Raw genomic sequence first — 16,445 nt, 5'->3', positions numbered from 1 at the left:
GTTTTGTTTGTGTTGGGGTGTCAGGAGCCACCCCTTAGTGGGGGGGATATGTCATGTGTATTTTGTTGATTCATGTCTTTTGTTTTGAAATATTTAGTTCCTGTTTCCCTTGTCATGTGATTTCTGTTTTCCCTCCATGTTCATGTGTCATGTTTTCATTGGTTTATTGTTTAAATATCTTGTTATCAGTTCTGTTTTTTCATTGGTTTATGTTCCCCCATGTCCATGTATTTAAGCCTCATGTTTTCCATTGTGTAGTGGTCTAGTATTGAATGTGAAAGGATATGTGCAAAGTCTAGTCAAGTCTAGTCCATGTCCATGTTCAAGTTTTGTTTTGTAGTTAGGGTTTTGGATTTCACGTTCACTTAATAAACTGCACTTGGGTTCTTCATCTCATCATCGTCTTCGTCATTGCCATCATTGCCAGTTCCAGCATACGTTACAGCTTTGTATTATTTAAAATTTCCAAACTTAGTCCCACTGTCCACATATGTGGACATACATTTTTAGGAAAACTATCTGGTCTAATATATATATATATATACACACACACACTACCGGTCAAAAGTTTTGAAACACTTGACTGAAATGTTTCTTATGATCTTAAAAATCTTTTGATCTGAAGGCGTATGCTTAAATGTTTGAAATTAGTTTTGTAGACAAAAATATAATTGTGCCAACATATTAATTTATTTCATTATAAAACTAAATTTTAATATAAATAATTAAAAAAAAGTTTTTGAAATTGATGACTTGAACCAAATAATAAAGAAAAGCAGCCAATAAGTGCCCAACATAGATGGGAACTCCTTCAATACTGTTTAAAAAGCATCCCAGGGTGATACCTCAAGACGTTGGTTGAAAAAATGTCAAGAGTACATGTCTGCAAATTCTAGGCAAAGGGTGGCTACTTTGAAGATGCTAAAATATAACACACTTCTGATTTATTTTGGATTTTGTTTAGTCACAACATAATTCCCATAGTTCCATTTATGTTATTCCATAGTTTTAATGACTTTACTATTATTCTAAAATGTGAAGAAAAAAAAATTATAATAAAGAATGAGTGAAGAAAGTGTTTCAAAACTTTTGACCGGTAGTGTATACAGTGCATCCGGAAAGTATTCACAGCGCTTCACTTTTTCCACATTTTGTTATGTTACAGCCTTATTCCAAAATGGATTAAATTCATTATTTTCCTCAAAATTCTACAAAATATTGCATATAATGCAAATTTATAAATAAATAAAAAACACACACGTTCATAAGTATTCACAGCCTTTGCTCAATACTTTGTTGAAGCACCTTTGGCACCAATTACAGCCTCAAGTCTTTTTGAGTATGATGCTACAAGCTTGGCACACCTATTTTTGGGCAGTTTCTCCCATTCTTCTTTGCAGGACCTTTCAAGCTCCATCAGGTTGGATGGGGAGTGTCGGTGCACAGCCATTTTCAGATCTCTCCAGAGATGTTCAATCGGGTTAAAGTCTGGGCTCTGGCTGGGCCACTCAAGGACATTCACAGAGTTGTCCCGGAGCCACTCCTTTGTTATCTTGGCTGTGTGCTTAGGGTCGTTGTCCTGTTGGAAGATGAACCTTCGCCCCAGTCTGAGGTCCAGAGTGCTCTGGAGCAGGTTTTCATCAAGGATGTCTCTGTACATTGCTGCATTCATCTTTCCCTCGATCCTGACTAGTCTCCCAGTTCCTGCCGCTGAAAAACATCCCCACAGCATGATGCTGCCACCACCATGCTTCACTGTAGGGATGGTATTGGCCAGGTGATGAGCGGTGCCTGGTTTCCTCCAGACATGACGCTTGCCATTCAGGCCAAAGAGTTCAATCTTTGTTTCTCATGGTCTGAGAGTCCTTCAGGTGCCTTTTGGCAAACTCCAGGCGGGCTGTCATGTGCCTTTTACTGAGGAGTGTCTTCCGTCTGGCCTCTCTACCATACAGGCCTGATTGGTGGAGTGCTGCAGAGATGGTTGTTCTTCTGGAAGGTTCTCCTTTCTCCACAGAGAAACCCTGGAGCTCTGTCAGAGTGACCATCGGGTTCTTGGTCACCTCCCTGACTAAGGCCCTTCTCCCCCGATGGCTCAGTTTGGCCGGGCGGCCAGCTCTATGAAGAGTCCTGGTGGTTCCAAACTTCTTCCATTTACGGATGATGGAGGCCACTGTGCTCATTGGGACCTTCAATGCTGCGGAAATGTTTTATTATTTTTATTTTTTTAACTAGAGGCTACTAGTTACAAATCAAAAAGGGGAATGGAAAATGCCCACGGCAGTCACACTCAGGTCTCAGGAGGTTAAGATTGGGTCACATTTGTATTTCAACACAATTCGTGCACAAATTTTACACGCAATCAAGTTTAAACAGGTACTAAATGCACTGAAATAACACAATATTTGAATTAATTCTTTTCAGCATAAGCACTTTTCTATGTAAATACGGCTTATTATAGATTGCATCACTTTTGTCTATTGTATTTCTATTCAAATCCAGCGCAGATTTTCACATTCAATCCAGTTTAAACAGATACTAAATGTGCTGAAATAGTGTGCTGTTGTATTTCAATTAATTCATTGTTATTCTTTTTAGTACAAACATGCCCTTTCTGTGTAAATGAGGCCTATTATAGGTTGTGCCACTTTTGTCCATTGTATTGCAACACAAATGCAGTCTAGATTTTTACACTCAGTCCAGTTTAAACAGGTGCTAAATGCATTGAATTAGCACTACGTCTATATAATTTTTTTTTCTGTGTTAATTTGGCGTATTATAGATTGCACTACTTTTTTAGATTTTAAAGAGCTGCCATTTTAAAGAGGTGATTCAAGTGTCTGGATCACAGTGGTGGAGTGTTGCTGTACAGTCCCAGTATGCTAGACAATGGTAGTCTGATTCATAATACAAAATCTAGCACTTAGAACTGGAATTGTGCCTTTAGCACCAAATGATACCTGATTTGCATAATTCGTTAAGTGAATCGGGTGCTAAAACAACACAGACAGGGTGTGCAAATAAACAATGCTATTAGCTATTATTCTTAGTGAATTCACCCCAATGTCTCCTGCTTGTTCCGGTTATGCTCTGTTTTTTTTTTTTTCTTGTTTTTTTTTTTGCTTGATACAGCAGTGTAGGTCTTACAGAAATGAGCAAGACTACAGCTATCTAGTCAAGTAAACGCTCAGCTGTCACTTCTGTGCTGCGTAGTCAAAACCATTTTCTTTTTTGCTTTACATGTGCTTCTCCGAGGCAGTAAAAGTCCTGTCTCTGTGAATGTCCTTCTCCACGTTCCTCCCACACACACACCAAAGCCTGAGAAAAAGCTAAAATAACCCACTTTTTAGCTCTAGATGTAATATTCTATGACAATTTAGGCTGATGAACTCAAAAATGCTAAAGGAATATTCTGGGTTCAGTACTAGTTCAACTCTAAAGGATCAGTATCTGGGGCATGCTGTTGATTAGCAAAAACAAACAAAGTTACCATCATAACTTGTGTAGTTGTAATTGTGTTGCATTGCTGGTTAATTGCATTGTTGCATGTTCTTCCAAGCAACTAAAACATGATTTCTTCATGTCCCTGCTTCCAGAGAGCAGATATTGCTGTTGCACCGCTAACAATCACACTTGTGCGAGAGGAAGTGATTGACTTTTCCAAGCCCTTCATGAGTCTGGGTATCTCCATTATGATCAAGAAACCTCAGAAGTCCAAGCCAGGTGTGTTCTCCTTCCTGGATCCTCTGGCTTATGAGATCTGGATGTGCATTGTGTTCGCCTACATCGGCGTTAGTGTGGTGCTGTTTCTCGTGAGCCGATTCAGCCCCTACGAGTGGCACCTGGATGAGAATGATGAAGCCAAAGATCCCCAGACCCCTCCGGACCCGCCTAATGACTTTGGGATTTTTAACAGCCTGTGGTTCTCTCTCGGGGCCTTCATGCAGCAGGGCTGTGATATCTCGCCAAGGTTGGTGGCCTCATTCATTATCAAAAGCCCTCATCCTTGTGTTCACCCAAAAATGAAAATTCTGTTATTATTTACTCACTCTCATGTCAAAAACTACAAAAGTAGTTTTTGAACATGTACACTGATAGTACCATGGTATGCATTTAAGTACCTTCAAATAGTCATTTTTTTGAAAGGGATGTCATTGAAAAAGCCCTAATTTTGGAGCTAATTCTAGTATTCTCATCTGAAAGATTATGCAGACACAGCTATAGTTTTAATTGGTTCTTTTGTAAAGTATTAGCTGTGCAACATATTGCCTTTTGGCACTTTTCTTGAAATTTGTCATGCACCTGATTCATTTATTGTTTGGGAAGTCCGACTGCAGCACTTTATAGGCATCTGTGAAGATGTATGATTATTCACATTGTTCCTCCATTTAACAGCAGGGAGTTGATTAATAATGACTCCATTGTGTTGCTCTCTGTTGTAGATCATTTTGCAGAGTTGCTTATATTCTTCACTGCATAATTTTGAGAACACTACAGTAATGTTTCACATGTTGTAAACATGTTCATGTTTACAACATGGCAAATAAGATGGCAAATAAACATAAATATACATTGACAAATAGGGCAGACAGACAGACAGATCATTCAAACATTCACAGTGTAGGTTGAAAAAAGTATGTGAACCCCTAGGCTATGAAACGAGATTGGAGGTGTGGGTTAGAGCTACTTTGACCTATAAAAAGCACTCAAACATTTTGAGTTTGCTATTCACAAGAAGCATCTGCTGACGTGGACCATGCCTTGCAAAAAATAGATCTCAGAAGACCTACGATCAAGAATTGCTGCTTTGCATAAAGCTGGAAAGGGTTACAAAGTTATCTCGATGAGTTTTGATATTCATCTGTCCACAGTTAGACAAATTATCTATAAATGGAGACGATTTAGTACTGTGGCTACTCTCCCAAGAAGATGCCGTCAAGCCAAGATGACTCACAGGGTACATCACAGAATGCTCAATGAGGTCAAAAAGAACCCTAGAGTGACAGCTAAAGAGGGAGCGTCATGATTTGGGGCTGCTTTGTTGTTTCGGAGCCTGGACCACTTGCTACCATTGAGGGAAAAATTAATTCCCAAGTTTACAGAATAATGTCAGGGTGGTCACAGCTGTAGCACAGTAGAAGTTGGATTATGCAGTAGGACAATGAACCCCAAACATTGAAGTAAATCCACTACAGAATGGCTTCAAAAAAGAAAATCCACCTTTTGGAGTGGCCAAGTCAGAGCCCAGACCTTAACCCAATAGGGATGCTGCGGAATGATCTCAAGAGAGCCATTCACACCAGACATCCTAAGAATATGGCTGAGCTGAAGCAGTTCTGTAAGGAAGAATGGTCCAAAATTCCTTCTGAACATTGTGCAGGTCTAATCCACAGCTACAGGAAATGCTAGGTTGAGGTTATTGCTTCTAGAGGAGGATCGACCAGTTGTTAAATTCAAGGGTTCACTTACTTTTTCCACAGCACTGTGAATGTTTAACGGGATGTGTTCAATAAGACATAAAATATTATAATTGTTTGTGTGTATGTCTATACTTGTGACTTTTATGAAGATGAAATCACATTTTATGACCAATTAATGCAGAAAAAAAAAATGTCCATGGATGGATGGACAGACGGATAGATAGAAATGGATATGATAGACAGACAGAAACTGTAGATAGAATGCAAAATAGATAGAACAATAGATATAGACAGATAGATAGATTCTGATTTTTAGTTATTTTTCATGTGAGTGCGATTATGCCTGTGGCTCATAACTGGCATTTGGCCCTGTTCTGTACAACACAGTAGTAAAGTGGAGCACTTGTGTTTTACTGCAGCATTGATTGCTTACTACATCTTAAATGACTGTATTGCTGCAGGCTAGTTTTTCCAAATGACTCTACGGTGCTGTTAAAACCCATGTTGGCATTTTAATCTAAGATTCAATAATAAGCATAAACATAAGTCCATAAGAGTTCTACTTGCATTGTTTATATATTTCATAAGGCCACGTGGTTAAGAGAACACAGTCGTGTAAAGAGCAAATTCTCCAACTTTCAGCCCAGAGGCATAAACCCTGTAGAGGATATAACACAATCATTGATCCCATATGTTATTATGCTAGTATTTATTATCCTGGCAACAGTCAATTAATACTCAGGTTGGTGAGAATTTTTAATCGATATGTGCTGTGCTGACCCCTTTAAACCTTTGCAAGATCAGAAGTGCATGTATTATGTTTGTGACAATTGCTTATCCAGTTAGCTATATGGAAGTCAAGAGCGTTGTACAATTTGTGTTTCACTATAAGTGTAGAAATAGATGCTTGTAAATTTGATGTGCTGATTGAATAAATTATGTATGTTTGTGCATCAGGTCCTTATCGGGCAGAATAGTAGGAGGTGTCTGGTGGTTCTTCACCCTTATCATCATCTCGTCCTACACGGCTAACCTTGCTGCTTTCCTCACTGTCGAGAGGATGGTCTCTCCCATCGAGAGCGCAGAAGATCTCGCCAAACAAACTGAGATCGCATACGGAACACTGGACTCGGGATCCACCAAAGAGTTCTTTAGGGTGAGTCTCGTACCACGACACTCTCCTCATAAGAGTTTACCTTGTGTGATTAAGTTAATCAACTGAATTGGGGCTGTTCACAATGAAGGTATTCTTGCGTTAAAGAAATCTAGACTCATCGCAACAAATGGAACAGAGAGCTGGTGTCTGAAAAACGCTCTATTCATGTGCGAGATGCTGAAAAAGCAGCGGGATGGTCAAAAACGTCTGTCTAGTGCATGTTTAGATAGAAAAATAGCTTTAAAAACCTCATCTGTTTGGGAGATGTAACTACCTTTTAACCCCACACAGTGAGCATTTCACCTTTGAACTGCTGCAATACATGTAAAGAACCACGTAATTTTCATGAGATCAGTCTGTAAGGTTTATACTGGTACACCATCTAGACCAACACTAACCAGCATTAACCAGCCTAGAAATGGTCTAAGTTGGTCTTTTCAACAGAAAGGCTGATTAAAACTCATTGTTGCATAAAGAGGACAAACATTAATACTGCCAGCACCTCTCAAAGCTTTTTCAGCATGTTACCATTGTGAAACTACTCACTTGCTTGTTAATGCTGCTCTTTTGCCCGACAGAGTCAGTTATTTCTGTATAATCCAGCTCTTTTTAATGAAGCAGTCATTAAGCCAATGTACATGATTGCTGTAAATGCTGTGCACAACCTTGAGTCAGCTCAAGCGAAGGAGGTAAAGGCAGGCAGGCGTCTCTGAAGCCTAATCAAATCCCACATATCGGCCACAGAGGTCAGCTTGTGAAATATAATTAGTTGCTTTACCTGGGCCGGCAAATTGCACGTAATGAAAAGTGGCCCTGAGGGGCAAATATAGTGCACTTGAAAGACATTGAGAATAAAGTATGCAATTCGTCCAAGACCACATTAAGACTGTGTGACGAGGAGGAAGGTGTGGCTGGGCCGTAACGATGCACCTGGCGCTGAATTAACCCAATCAGCAGGAGAGGGATAAAGAGGAGCCTGGGATGTCAGTTCGAGAGAGAATGAGACACACGCGGCCGCAGTGTGTGTGTGTGTGTCTGTGTGTTGATTTAAGTTGATTTATGTCATTAAAAGTTTCATTGACTGCTCAGTTGGTTCCCGCCTCCTCCTTGCCCATCCTTTACCTGTTACATTGGTGCCAAAACCCGGGAAGGAGGTGGGATGTGCTGTCATGGAGTCCTTACCGTTGCCATCTGACGGGAAGCAGAGGAGCCGCGGCCGACCGCCAGGGGACGGAGGAGTCGCTGCCAGCCACCGGAAGACGGAGGAAATGCTGTCGTCCGCCAGGAAGCAGAGAAGCAGTTACGGTCTGCCAGGGGTCGTAGGACTTGCTGCCGTCCGCCAGGGAAAGAGCGGATGTTGTCCGCCAGAGGGCGGAGGAGTGGCTGAGGACTAGGCAACGGCGTGTCCGGGAACCGGCGAGCAAGTTTTTCTCTCTCTCTCTCCTCTCTCACTCTCTGTCTCTCCCCCTCGCTCTTTCCCTCTCCCCTCTCCCTCCCCTCGTCTCTCCCAGGGCTCCAGAGAGGCAGGGAAGAACTGCCATCAGAAGGACAGCCAGAAGGGCAACACCTCCACTCCAGGAAGGGAGGGGAGGGAGTACGTCATGCCAGAGGTTTCCCCGGCCTGAATCAGGTGGCGGAGGAGTGTAACGACGAGGAGAGCGTGGCCGGGCCATAAACGATGGACGCCTGGCACTGATTCAGCCCAATCAGCAGGAGAGGGAAAAAGAGGAACCGGGGACGCCAGTTCAAGAGAGAGACACACGCGGCCGCTGTGTGTGTGTGTGTGTGTGTGAGTGTCTGTCTATGTTTATGTTGATTTAAGTTGATTTATGTCATTAAAAGTTTAGTTGACTGCTCAGCCGGTTCCCGCCTCCTCCTTGCCCATCCTTACCCGTTACAGACTGAAATCACAATTAGGGCTGAAATGAACTATCTGCATGATTTGGTAATAGTTATACATCCATTACAAGGTATGTATACTCGCTGTGTCACTTGCATGTTTGCATGTCAGCTGTTTGATGTCATTAAAGGTTTGTACATTGACAACTGAGAGGTTTTGTAATCTCAAATATTTAATATAATGAGTGTCCTAGTTACACTCGAAAGCTTTCCGATTTGAAATGACGTGTGAAATGCTATTCTGGGGGACTTTTAATTAAAACTACAGAGGCCTGACGGGGGGAAAAAATCCCAATTAATGGGGGTTCAAGCTCTGTTTTAGAAATGTTTTCAGGAAACACATTCCAGTTTAATTAGAGCCATACGGCAGAAAGAGCGAGACAGATGTCATCATCTTTGACATTAAACCAGAGATTATTTTCACATTTCTCTCCACATATGCATATATTTAATTTGTTTGTTTGCTTGTTTACTCAATAATTCCATTTGGATTTTTCAGTGTATAATGACTTTGTTTCAACTCAGTTAACAAACTGTCAGAAAACAAAGAGCACATTGTGTCAATATTAATTAATGCACTAAAGTATACATTATTATAAATATTAGGGGTGTAAAAATGCATTAATGCATTGTGATGCATCAGTTTCGATAATGAAAGTTCAATGCATCGATTACAGAATTTATAATTATAATTAGTAATGGTACCCAATTTCTTATCCAAAATACAAAATACGACCTGTTTTCAGTTGTAAAAATACACATAATCCAGATCCCCAATTTACTTCCAGCACAGGTGTGGTCAACATATTTTTGTAATAATCAAATTGAATGAAAAAAATTTTTTGACCAAATTTAATATTTCACAAAGCATTGCACCATTTATCCAGAATACAGAGGGAATTTAATTTCTGAAATAGTTTTGCGTTCCCTCGCAATAAATTAACCATTTTTTTTGGGGGGGGGGGGCTTGCCCGAAACCATTGATTAGATCAAATTAACCATGATTTTACTACAGTAATACAGTAGTATTCATATAGTAATCAAATAGTAATATTGTAGGTTAATCTTGTGGTTATATGGTTTTACTATGAGCTCGCAAGACGAAAAAAAAGAATCGTCAAAATATTAATAACTACAGTCTTAACCAACACAAAATAGGTATCGTTTGAAAGCTTAGAAGCTCTTCTTTCTAATGCATGTTGGCATTATGACCAAAACTGAACAAGCGCTTTGAAATTTGCAGACAAATCGTTAGTGTTTTGTTTTGACAATTCATTAGAAACAAACTGCACTGTTCATATTATTGCAGTCAGTAAAAACATCAAACTCATCAAACAGCCATGTGTCATATGTCGTTGGAAAGCTCCCAAAGAGTAGAATACAGCCAGAATATTTGTTTTACTCAAAGACAGAAATCTAGCGAGTAATAGCTAAGTATATGTCTTTGACAATTATGTTGGTGTTGCTTATTACTTCACGAAAATAAACAGAACATAAAACCACATACCATTACTTAGAGGAGGTGATTATCTTTCAAACAATCCCAAACACAAGGTAATCGCATGCATAGATCATTAGGTAATCCACACAAAGCACAATATTACATATGGCCACCAGGAGATGGCGCTAAGTAAATAAATCAAACTCAATGATGCAGACTCATTGAATCAAAAGGCAGTCATTCTGTGAAATCGCAACACTAAAATCATGTCTTGCTATGCAAACCTTTAGTCCTTGTTGTGTTTGCATGTGTAATTAGTTCTTATGTACAATTATTGTGTTTTATTTGTTTGGAGAGGCTTTTGGACACGTGGAGACATTTTTGTTATGTTATAACTTTTGATTGCTTTGTTGTATCAATGTAAAAATGTTCAGAGTTTTTCAGAGCCACCTTATTTACACATAGAGAGATATAATGTCAAATAAGAAAAATAAGAAAAAAAAGTATATTTTTGGCAAAACATTTTGTGATTTTTCAGCAGCTTCTTAGGCTGAGAGTCTCATGTATCGTGAGACTATGTATCATAATCTATATCATCAAAAAAATTGAAAAGTTTTCTTTACAATTATACCAAACACTTGACCCTCCTTGTTTTTTTTTGGGGGGGGGGGGGTTTGTCGAGTTATAAGCCTATAATTTTGGGTATGCCAGTGAAACAGAGCTTAAAAGGTTAAACTATGGTTACTGTAGTAAAACCATGGTTAATTTTCATAAGGGTGAATCATGGTTTTACTACAGTAACCATAATTTCTATAGTATTTGTAGTAAAAGAAAATAGTAACCATAAAATTGATTTTTATTACTATAGTTTTAATTTTCCCATATTATTACTATGGTTTCACTTGAAATTTCATGGTAAAAGTATGGTTATTGTAGTAAAACCATGGTAAATTTTGTGGTTATGAGTTCAGTAACCATAGTTGAACTATGGTATTTGTAGTTGTAACAGTATAAGAACGGGCAAGGAGGCGGGAACCGGCTGAACAGTCAACATAAAGGTTTAATGATATAAATTAACTTAAAACAGCATAAAACATAAATGAACACAAACACACATGCAGCGCGGCCACGTGTGTGTGTCTCTCTCTCTCTCCCGAACTGGCGTCTCCGGCTCCCCTTTATCTCACTCTCCCGCTGATCAGCTGATTCAGCGTCAGCCGTGCAGACTCACACCCTGGCCACGCCCTCCTCCTCCTCACAGTAGTGAAGTAGAACCATGGGAAATATTTTGTGAGCGAACCTAAATAATTGCGAGGGAACATAAAACTATTACAAGGGCACGCAGAACTATTTAAAAAAAAAAATCCCTCTCTGTTCTTTAAGTTCCTCCGTACAAGAATCACGGTTAAATCTAAGCGTTATTAGTAAATATGTAGACGCCTAATGAATTCTTCAGACAAACACTTTACAAAGATTACTTGTAATTCATTAAAACTATTATGGTTAGATAAGAGTGTTTAATTTCAGACAAAGTACACACAAATTGCTTTTGAACATGTTGGAGGGATAAATGAACAAGGTAGTGCTGAATACTTATGTTCACCCAGATAGCATAGACCAAATCATACCATGCATTTGTTACCGTTGACAGAGCAGCACTCAAATACTGGACTCCAGGTTTATCTTGTTATATAAGAAAAGGCAAGCCACGTTTAACTGAGAGCTGTCTCCCTTAAGAGATGAATTATTAAATTTATTATCAAGGAGATATGGTGCATGAAATCTTTTTTAATATTTAAAACTATCGCTCTGCTTCTGGCCTTGAGCTATCTGTAATGATTGAGAGAGAAAGTTCAGGGTCGGCCTACACTGAACACTCACATAAGTGATGCTCATTCATTTTTGGAGCAAATTTAAAGAGAGTTTGTTACATTTTTACATCACGTGTCTTCTAGCTTGTCTTACTGACAATGTAACCATTAATTTGCTTTCAATAAGTATTTATTCACCTCTCAAGCACACACACACAAGAAAATGGTTGTATTGGAAGAGTGCAGACAGTGTTACACGATAGAGGACAATGTGTAATCCTTGATTAATATCTTCTCAAGGTGCTCGCATCTGTTTCTCACATAAACAACAGCTGAGTCAGGAGACGCCTGAGGTTCACCCCATTAAAATACTCCAGGATGCCCATATACTACACCCAAGACAACATAAAAACAACAGAGCTTAATATAAGACGTTTGTTCTTATGCAGTACAATGAAGAAGACTTGGGGTTTGCTTTGTGAAAGGGGCATGTGTTAATTGTCATGCAATGGCATTTGAAATAGATGATGTACTTTACTGATTAACAAGGTGAAAGGAACCATGCTACTACCATGTTTTATCACACACGGTGCCATGGTAGTATTATTGGACATGTGCCATGAAAATGCCATGTTTTTTGACATGTATCATGATAGTACCATGGTATTCTTTGAAGTACAATAGAGAAATGCCATGGTACATGATTATGCTAATCATTTATATACTAATGAATCTTACAAAAATATCCCAAAAATCAAAAGAAAGAAATAAGAAGTTATATTTTGCATGAAGAAAATACAAGTCTTATATTAGTACTCGTAAGATTTTTTTACATTGTGACATTATTTTCTACCTCACAACTCTTATTAGTGTAATATGAAAAAAAAAATATATAGTATATATATATATATATATATATATATATATATATATATATATATGTATATACAGTATATGTTAAAGTATGTATACATCATGTTGACATTTGTTGCACTGCCTTTAACCTCCTGAGACCCCGCATCCACATGCATGGACATTACGTTTTGGCTTCGCTATAGGCAATGCATAATTGAATTTCTTTTAAACCGACTGATCTCAGTTCAGGAGACTCTAGGCTGTCATTAAAGTGTTAAACTTTCAACACACCGAGTCATGTGACAAAACAACACGGTGCTGATCTCGTTGTCTTTAGGGACTTTGTCTATGGGAGAATTGGCAACAAAACTACATCTGGTAAGAAACCTCATTCAGTTTTTACATTAAAACCTGTTTGAATAAAAAGAGTAGAGTCTGAAGTTTCATCCGATATGCCATTTAAAAATGTCATTGATTTATTGCGAAAAGGCACGCTGTTAAACACAATGACCACGTATGTGGACTATAGGCTCATTTTCCTTAAAATATCCTATATTTACTGTGCATTATCACATTGAGGATCAATGGATTCATCCAAAAACTGAATTTTGCTTTCAGAGGCTTTATATGGAGTTAGGATGAAAATAAGGTGCATTTCAAACTGTTCTGAGACCAGTGCAGACAGACAGCACACTGGAAGTCATTTGCTAATTAGGGAGCAAGGGAGCATCCTGTAGCTTTCCTTTGCAGCTAAGTCCATTCACTTCTAACATTCGGTCAAAATTTCAGATTCAGGCTGCAGATGATGTTTGGAACACTCAGTATGTTTGGCACACACGGGACAGTGGTAATCAGTACATAGATTAAGAATTTATAATGTATAATTTTATTTTAACATGGTTGGCAATGATTGGATGATGTTGGCCATTACTCTGAATAAGAATAATATATGCTAATTTCTGTAACTTCTCAAAAACATGAATAACCAAAACTCCTGGAAACATAATAAATAGTTTAAATTAAAATAAAAACTGACTTTCTATAGCTTGGTATTATTGAAAAATTCAAAAAAATTTCCCACTTTCCACATATGCAGACATACATTTTTTGGAAAAAATTTTAGTCTAAAAAAAATTATTATTATTATTATTATTATTATTATTATTATTATTATTATTTGCATGTTTATTAGGTGCAACTAGTTAAAAATCAAAAATGGGAATGGCAAATGCACACAGCACTCATGCTTGGGTCTCAGGTGGTTAATTAAAATGAATGGATTTACATTTTTACAAAAATCATTGCAAAACAGTATTTTTAATGTCATACAGTAAAAAATAAATAAGACTGTATTAAAGTAATGAGAATCATCATTAAAAAAAAAAAGTTAGAAAGACAATACCAGATGCAGGGTTGGATGTAGTTAGCTACTGTAATCTAATTACTTTTTTATTTAAAATGAATGCATTACATTTTAAATTCTTGTAATTACAGCTACTGACTTTCCATTAAGTTCATTAATTTTAAGTACTTGGTTTACACATATTTAAAAAAATAAATAAATAAAAATGTATGTTGAATACATTTAAAACATGAATTACATTCATATGTACATCTGTTTCAATGAAAGCGGAAGAGTAACGAGTCATAGTAATGGAGACACTTGAGGTGCTGTGTGTATCACTTGTGTGCGACAGTGAACCAGGAGGATATATAGACATTATTTTGAATTTGTTGAGTGGAAAAACAAACTTTTCTGTTAAGGTTTTTAGAAAGTAACTTAAAAAGTAAAATAGATAGTACTGTGATTACCTTTCACATTAAGTAATCAGTCAAATCATCGGATTACAATTCTAATGAACAATTAGTCATTTTAAAGAATTAGTAAAATTTCAAGATTATACAGAATTTGTCATTTGTAGTGGATTACTTTTTTTGAGAAATTTACCAAACACTGACCAGATGCAATACAATAGTGAGTATTAGGGTGGTAAAATGTGCTTAACTGTCCTGAAAATAATGTCACAATGCAAAAATTCTAATGGTCCTACACTGTAAATCGAATTAGTTGACCTTACTTAGATTTTTTAAGGCAATCAGTTTGCATGCTTTTTTTAAGTAAACGTACTTATTTGGCTCAAGTTAACTGAACTTAATTCTTTAAGTAATGTCAACTAGTTACAAGTAAACTTAACTCATCTGTAATTAAAGTATTGTTGTTTTTATTTAATTATTTAAATTGAGTTATAGCATGTCTTATTATGACTGGAATCTTGATTAGCCAAATGGCACATTGGATTCTCCTCAGTACGTCTTAGTGCACATAAATCTGCACTTTTGTAAAGTAGAGTAGAGAGTAGAGAAGAATGACCTAAAATTAACAGGCTCCAAGTTCACCAGAGGTAACACTAATCACCCTAATTGTAACTTTACACAAATCACAACTATCAACCAGCTACTGTACAAACAACAACAGTAGTTATGCAGTTCTCCGGCCCCTGGCGGACGCAACGCCCCGGCGTGTTTTCGGTGGACGGAAGGGGTCTCCCCTGCCCCTGGCAGCGGTTCTCCCACCCCAGGCGGTCAGCCAGGAGCCCCTCCCCGATCGTGGTCAGCGGTCCTCTGACCCCGCCGCGTTTCAGTGGCTGGTAGGGGTCTCATCCGCCCCTGGCAGCGGCCCTGAATGCTCCAGGCGGTCAGCTAGGAGCCCTTCCTCCCCTCGCGGTCGGTGGCCATTCCTCCACTCTCAGGCGGCCGGGCTCCACTGTCCTCTGGCAGATGGTCCGTCGGGGTGGATGATAGTGGCGAGGACTCTACTACGGCGCAACCCTCCTCCTTCCCGGGTTGCGGCACCAGTGTAACAAAGTTCAATGGAAAGGAGGAGGTGAGAACCAGCTTAACAATATAAATAATAGTTTAACGATTAACTTAAAAAGACAAACACATGCCGGGCAGCTGCCTGTAACTCTCTCTCTTTCGAAATGCTGTCTCCGGTCGCCTTTATCCCTCTCGGGCTTGATCAGCCTGATTAGGGGCCGGGCGTGCAGAATCACGGCCCGGCCCCGCCCTCTGCCCTGCCACATACTGTTTAATTAGCACGACTTAAATGTTTTTATTAATGACAACTTTTGAGTTTCGAGAGTAATGCTAACTTAATTAAAACTAGAAAGAACAGTAAAAAAAAATTGAAGCTTAAGTTGAGAAAACTATTTTTTTTTTTTTTATTATTTACAATTTGAAATAATAGTGTTTACAGTGAATATAGTAGAATATAAGATCTTCCTGCTAAATGAAAAGATTCCCCCACCTCTATCTTACAGTGAATCCAGGTTTAGTTGTCTGGTTGGTAACAGAGCTGGCCTTCGTTATTAGGTTTGTTCAGGTCTTTCAAATTACCTAAGCTGGTGAGACTGGTAGAAACTTCTAGCTGCCCGCTGGGCACATTAAAAAACTAAAGCAGAGTGTATAGACTGACCTTTCTATCTCTGTGGAGCTGTGTGGTCCGTCCAGTCCAGTCTTATGTTAGTCATGAAATGTTCAAACTTCCTTTCATGCATTTTAAACTTTTATGAGCTTTACAATGCTATATGAATGTGCAGGAGGGGTTAGGAAGTCTCTGAGCACATATATTATTTCTAATCCAAACCTACAGTATATATAATGCATAACTCTGCAAGGTGAAGATGACTCTATTGTTTCCCTACAGCATTAAAATCAGTTTACAGCTGAGGAAATATGGGACAGGGGCACAAAACCTTATACATTATACAGATGCACAGAAAATTACATGCACCTCACAGACTGAACTTGAATGAGCTTCTGAGAAAAAGTTCTGAATACGGACTGATATGTAATGAACTACGCCT

The 16,445-nt window shown here is 38.5% G+C and overlaps 1 protein-coding gene across 4 annotated transcripts in view; it reads left to right on the top strand.

Moving 5' to 3' along the window:
* Positions 1-16,445, top strand: part of LOC127412789 (glutamate receptor 3) — a 183,441-nt gene that overhangs the window by 143,705 nt on the left and 23,291 nt on the right. For all 4 annotated transcript variants that reach the window (XR_007892484.1, XM_051649431.1, XM_051649430.1 and 1 more), the window contains exons 11-12: positions 3,594-3,967; positions 6,375-6,573. Coding sequence is in view for 3 of the 4 variants with exons in the window: in XM_051649431.1 (XP_051505391.1) it covers positions 3,594-3,967; positions 6,375-6,573 (573 nt within the window). In the remaining variant the exon portion in view is untranslated. The remainder of the gene's footprint in view (positions 1-3,593; positions 3,968-6,374; positions 6,574-16,445) is intronic.

Source organism: Myxocyprinus asiaticus, chromosome 22 (assembly GCF_019703515.2).
Source record: "Myxocyprinus asiaticus isolate MX2 ecotype Aquarium Trade chromosome 22, UBuf_Myxa_2, whole genome shotgun sequence".
Classification (NCBI taxonomy): domain Eukaryota; kingdom Metazoa; phylum Chordata; class Actinopteri; order Cypriniformes; family Catostomidae; genus Myxocyprinus; species Myxocyprinus asiaticus.
The sequence above is the reverse complement of the archived record's forward strand: the minus strand, read 5'-3'. Positions and strand labels throughout refer to the sequence as shown.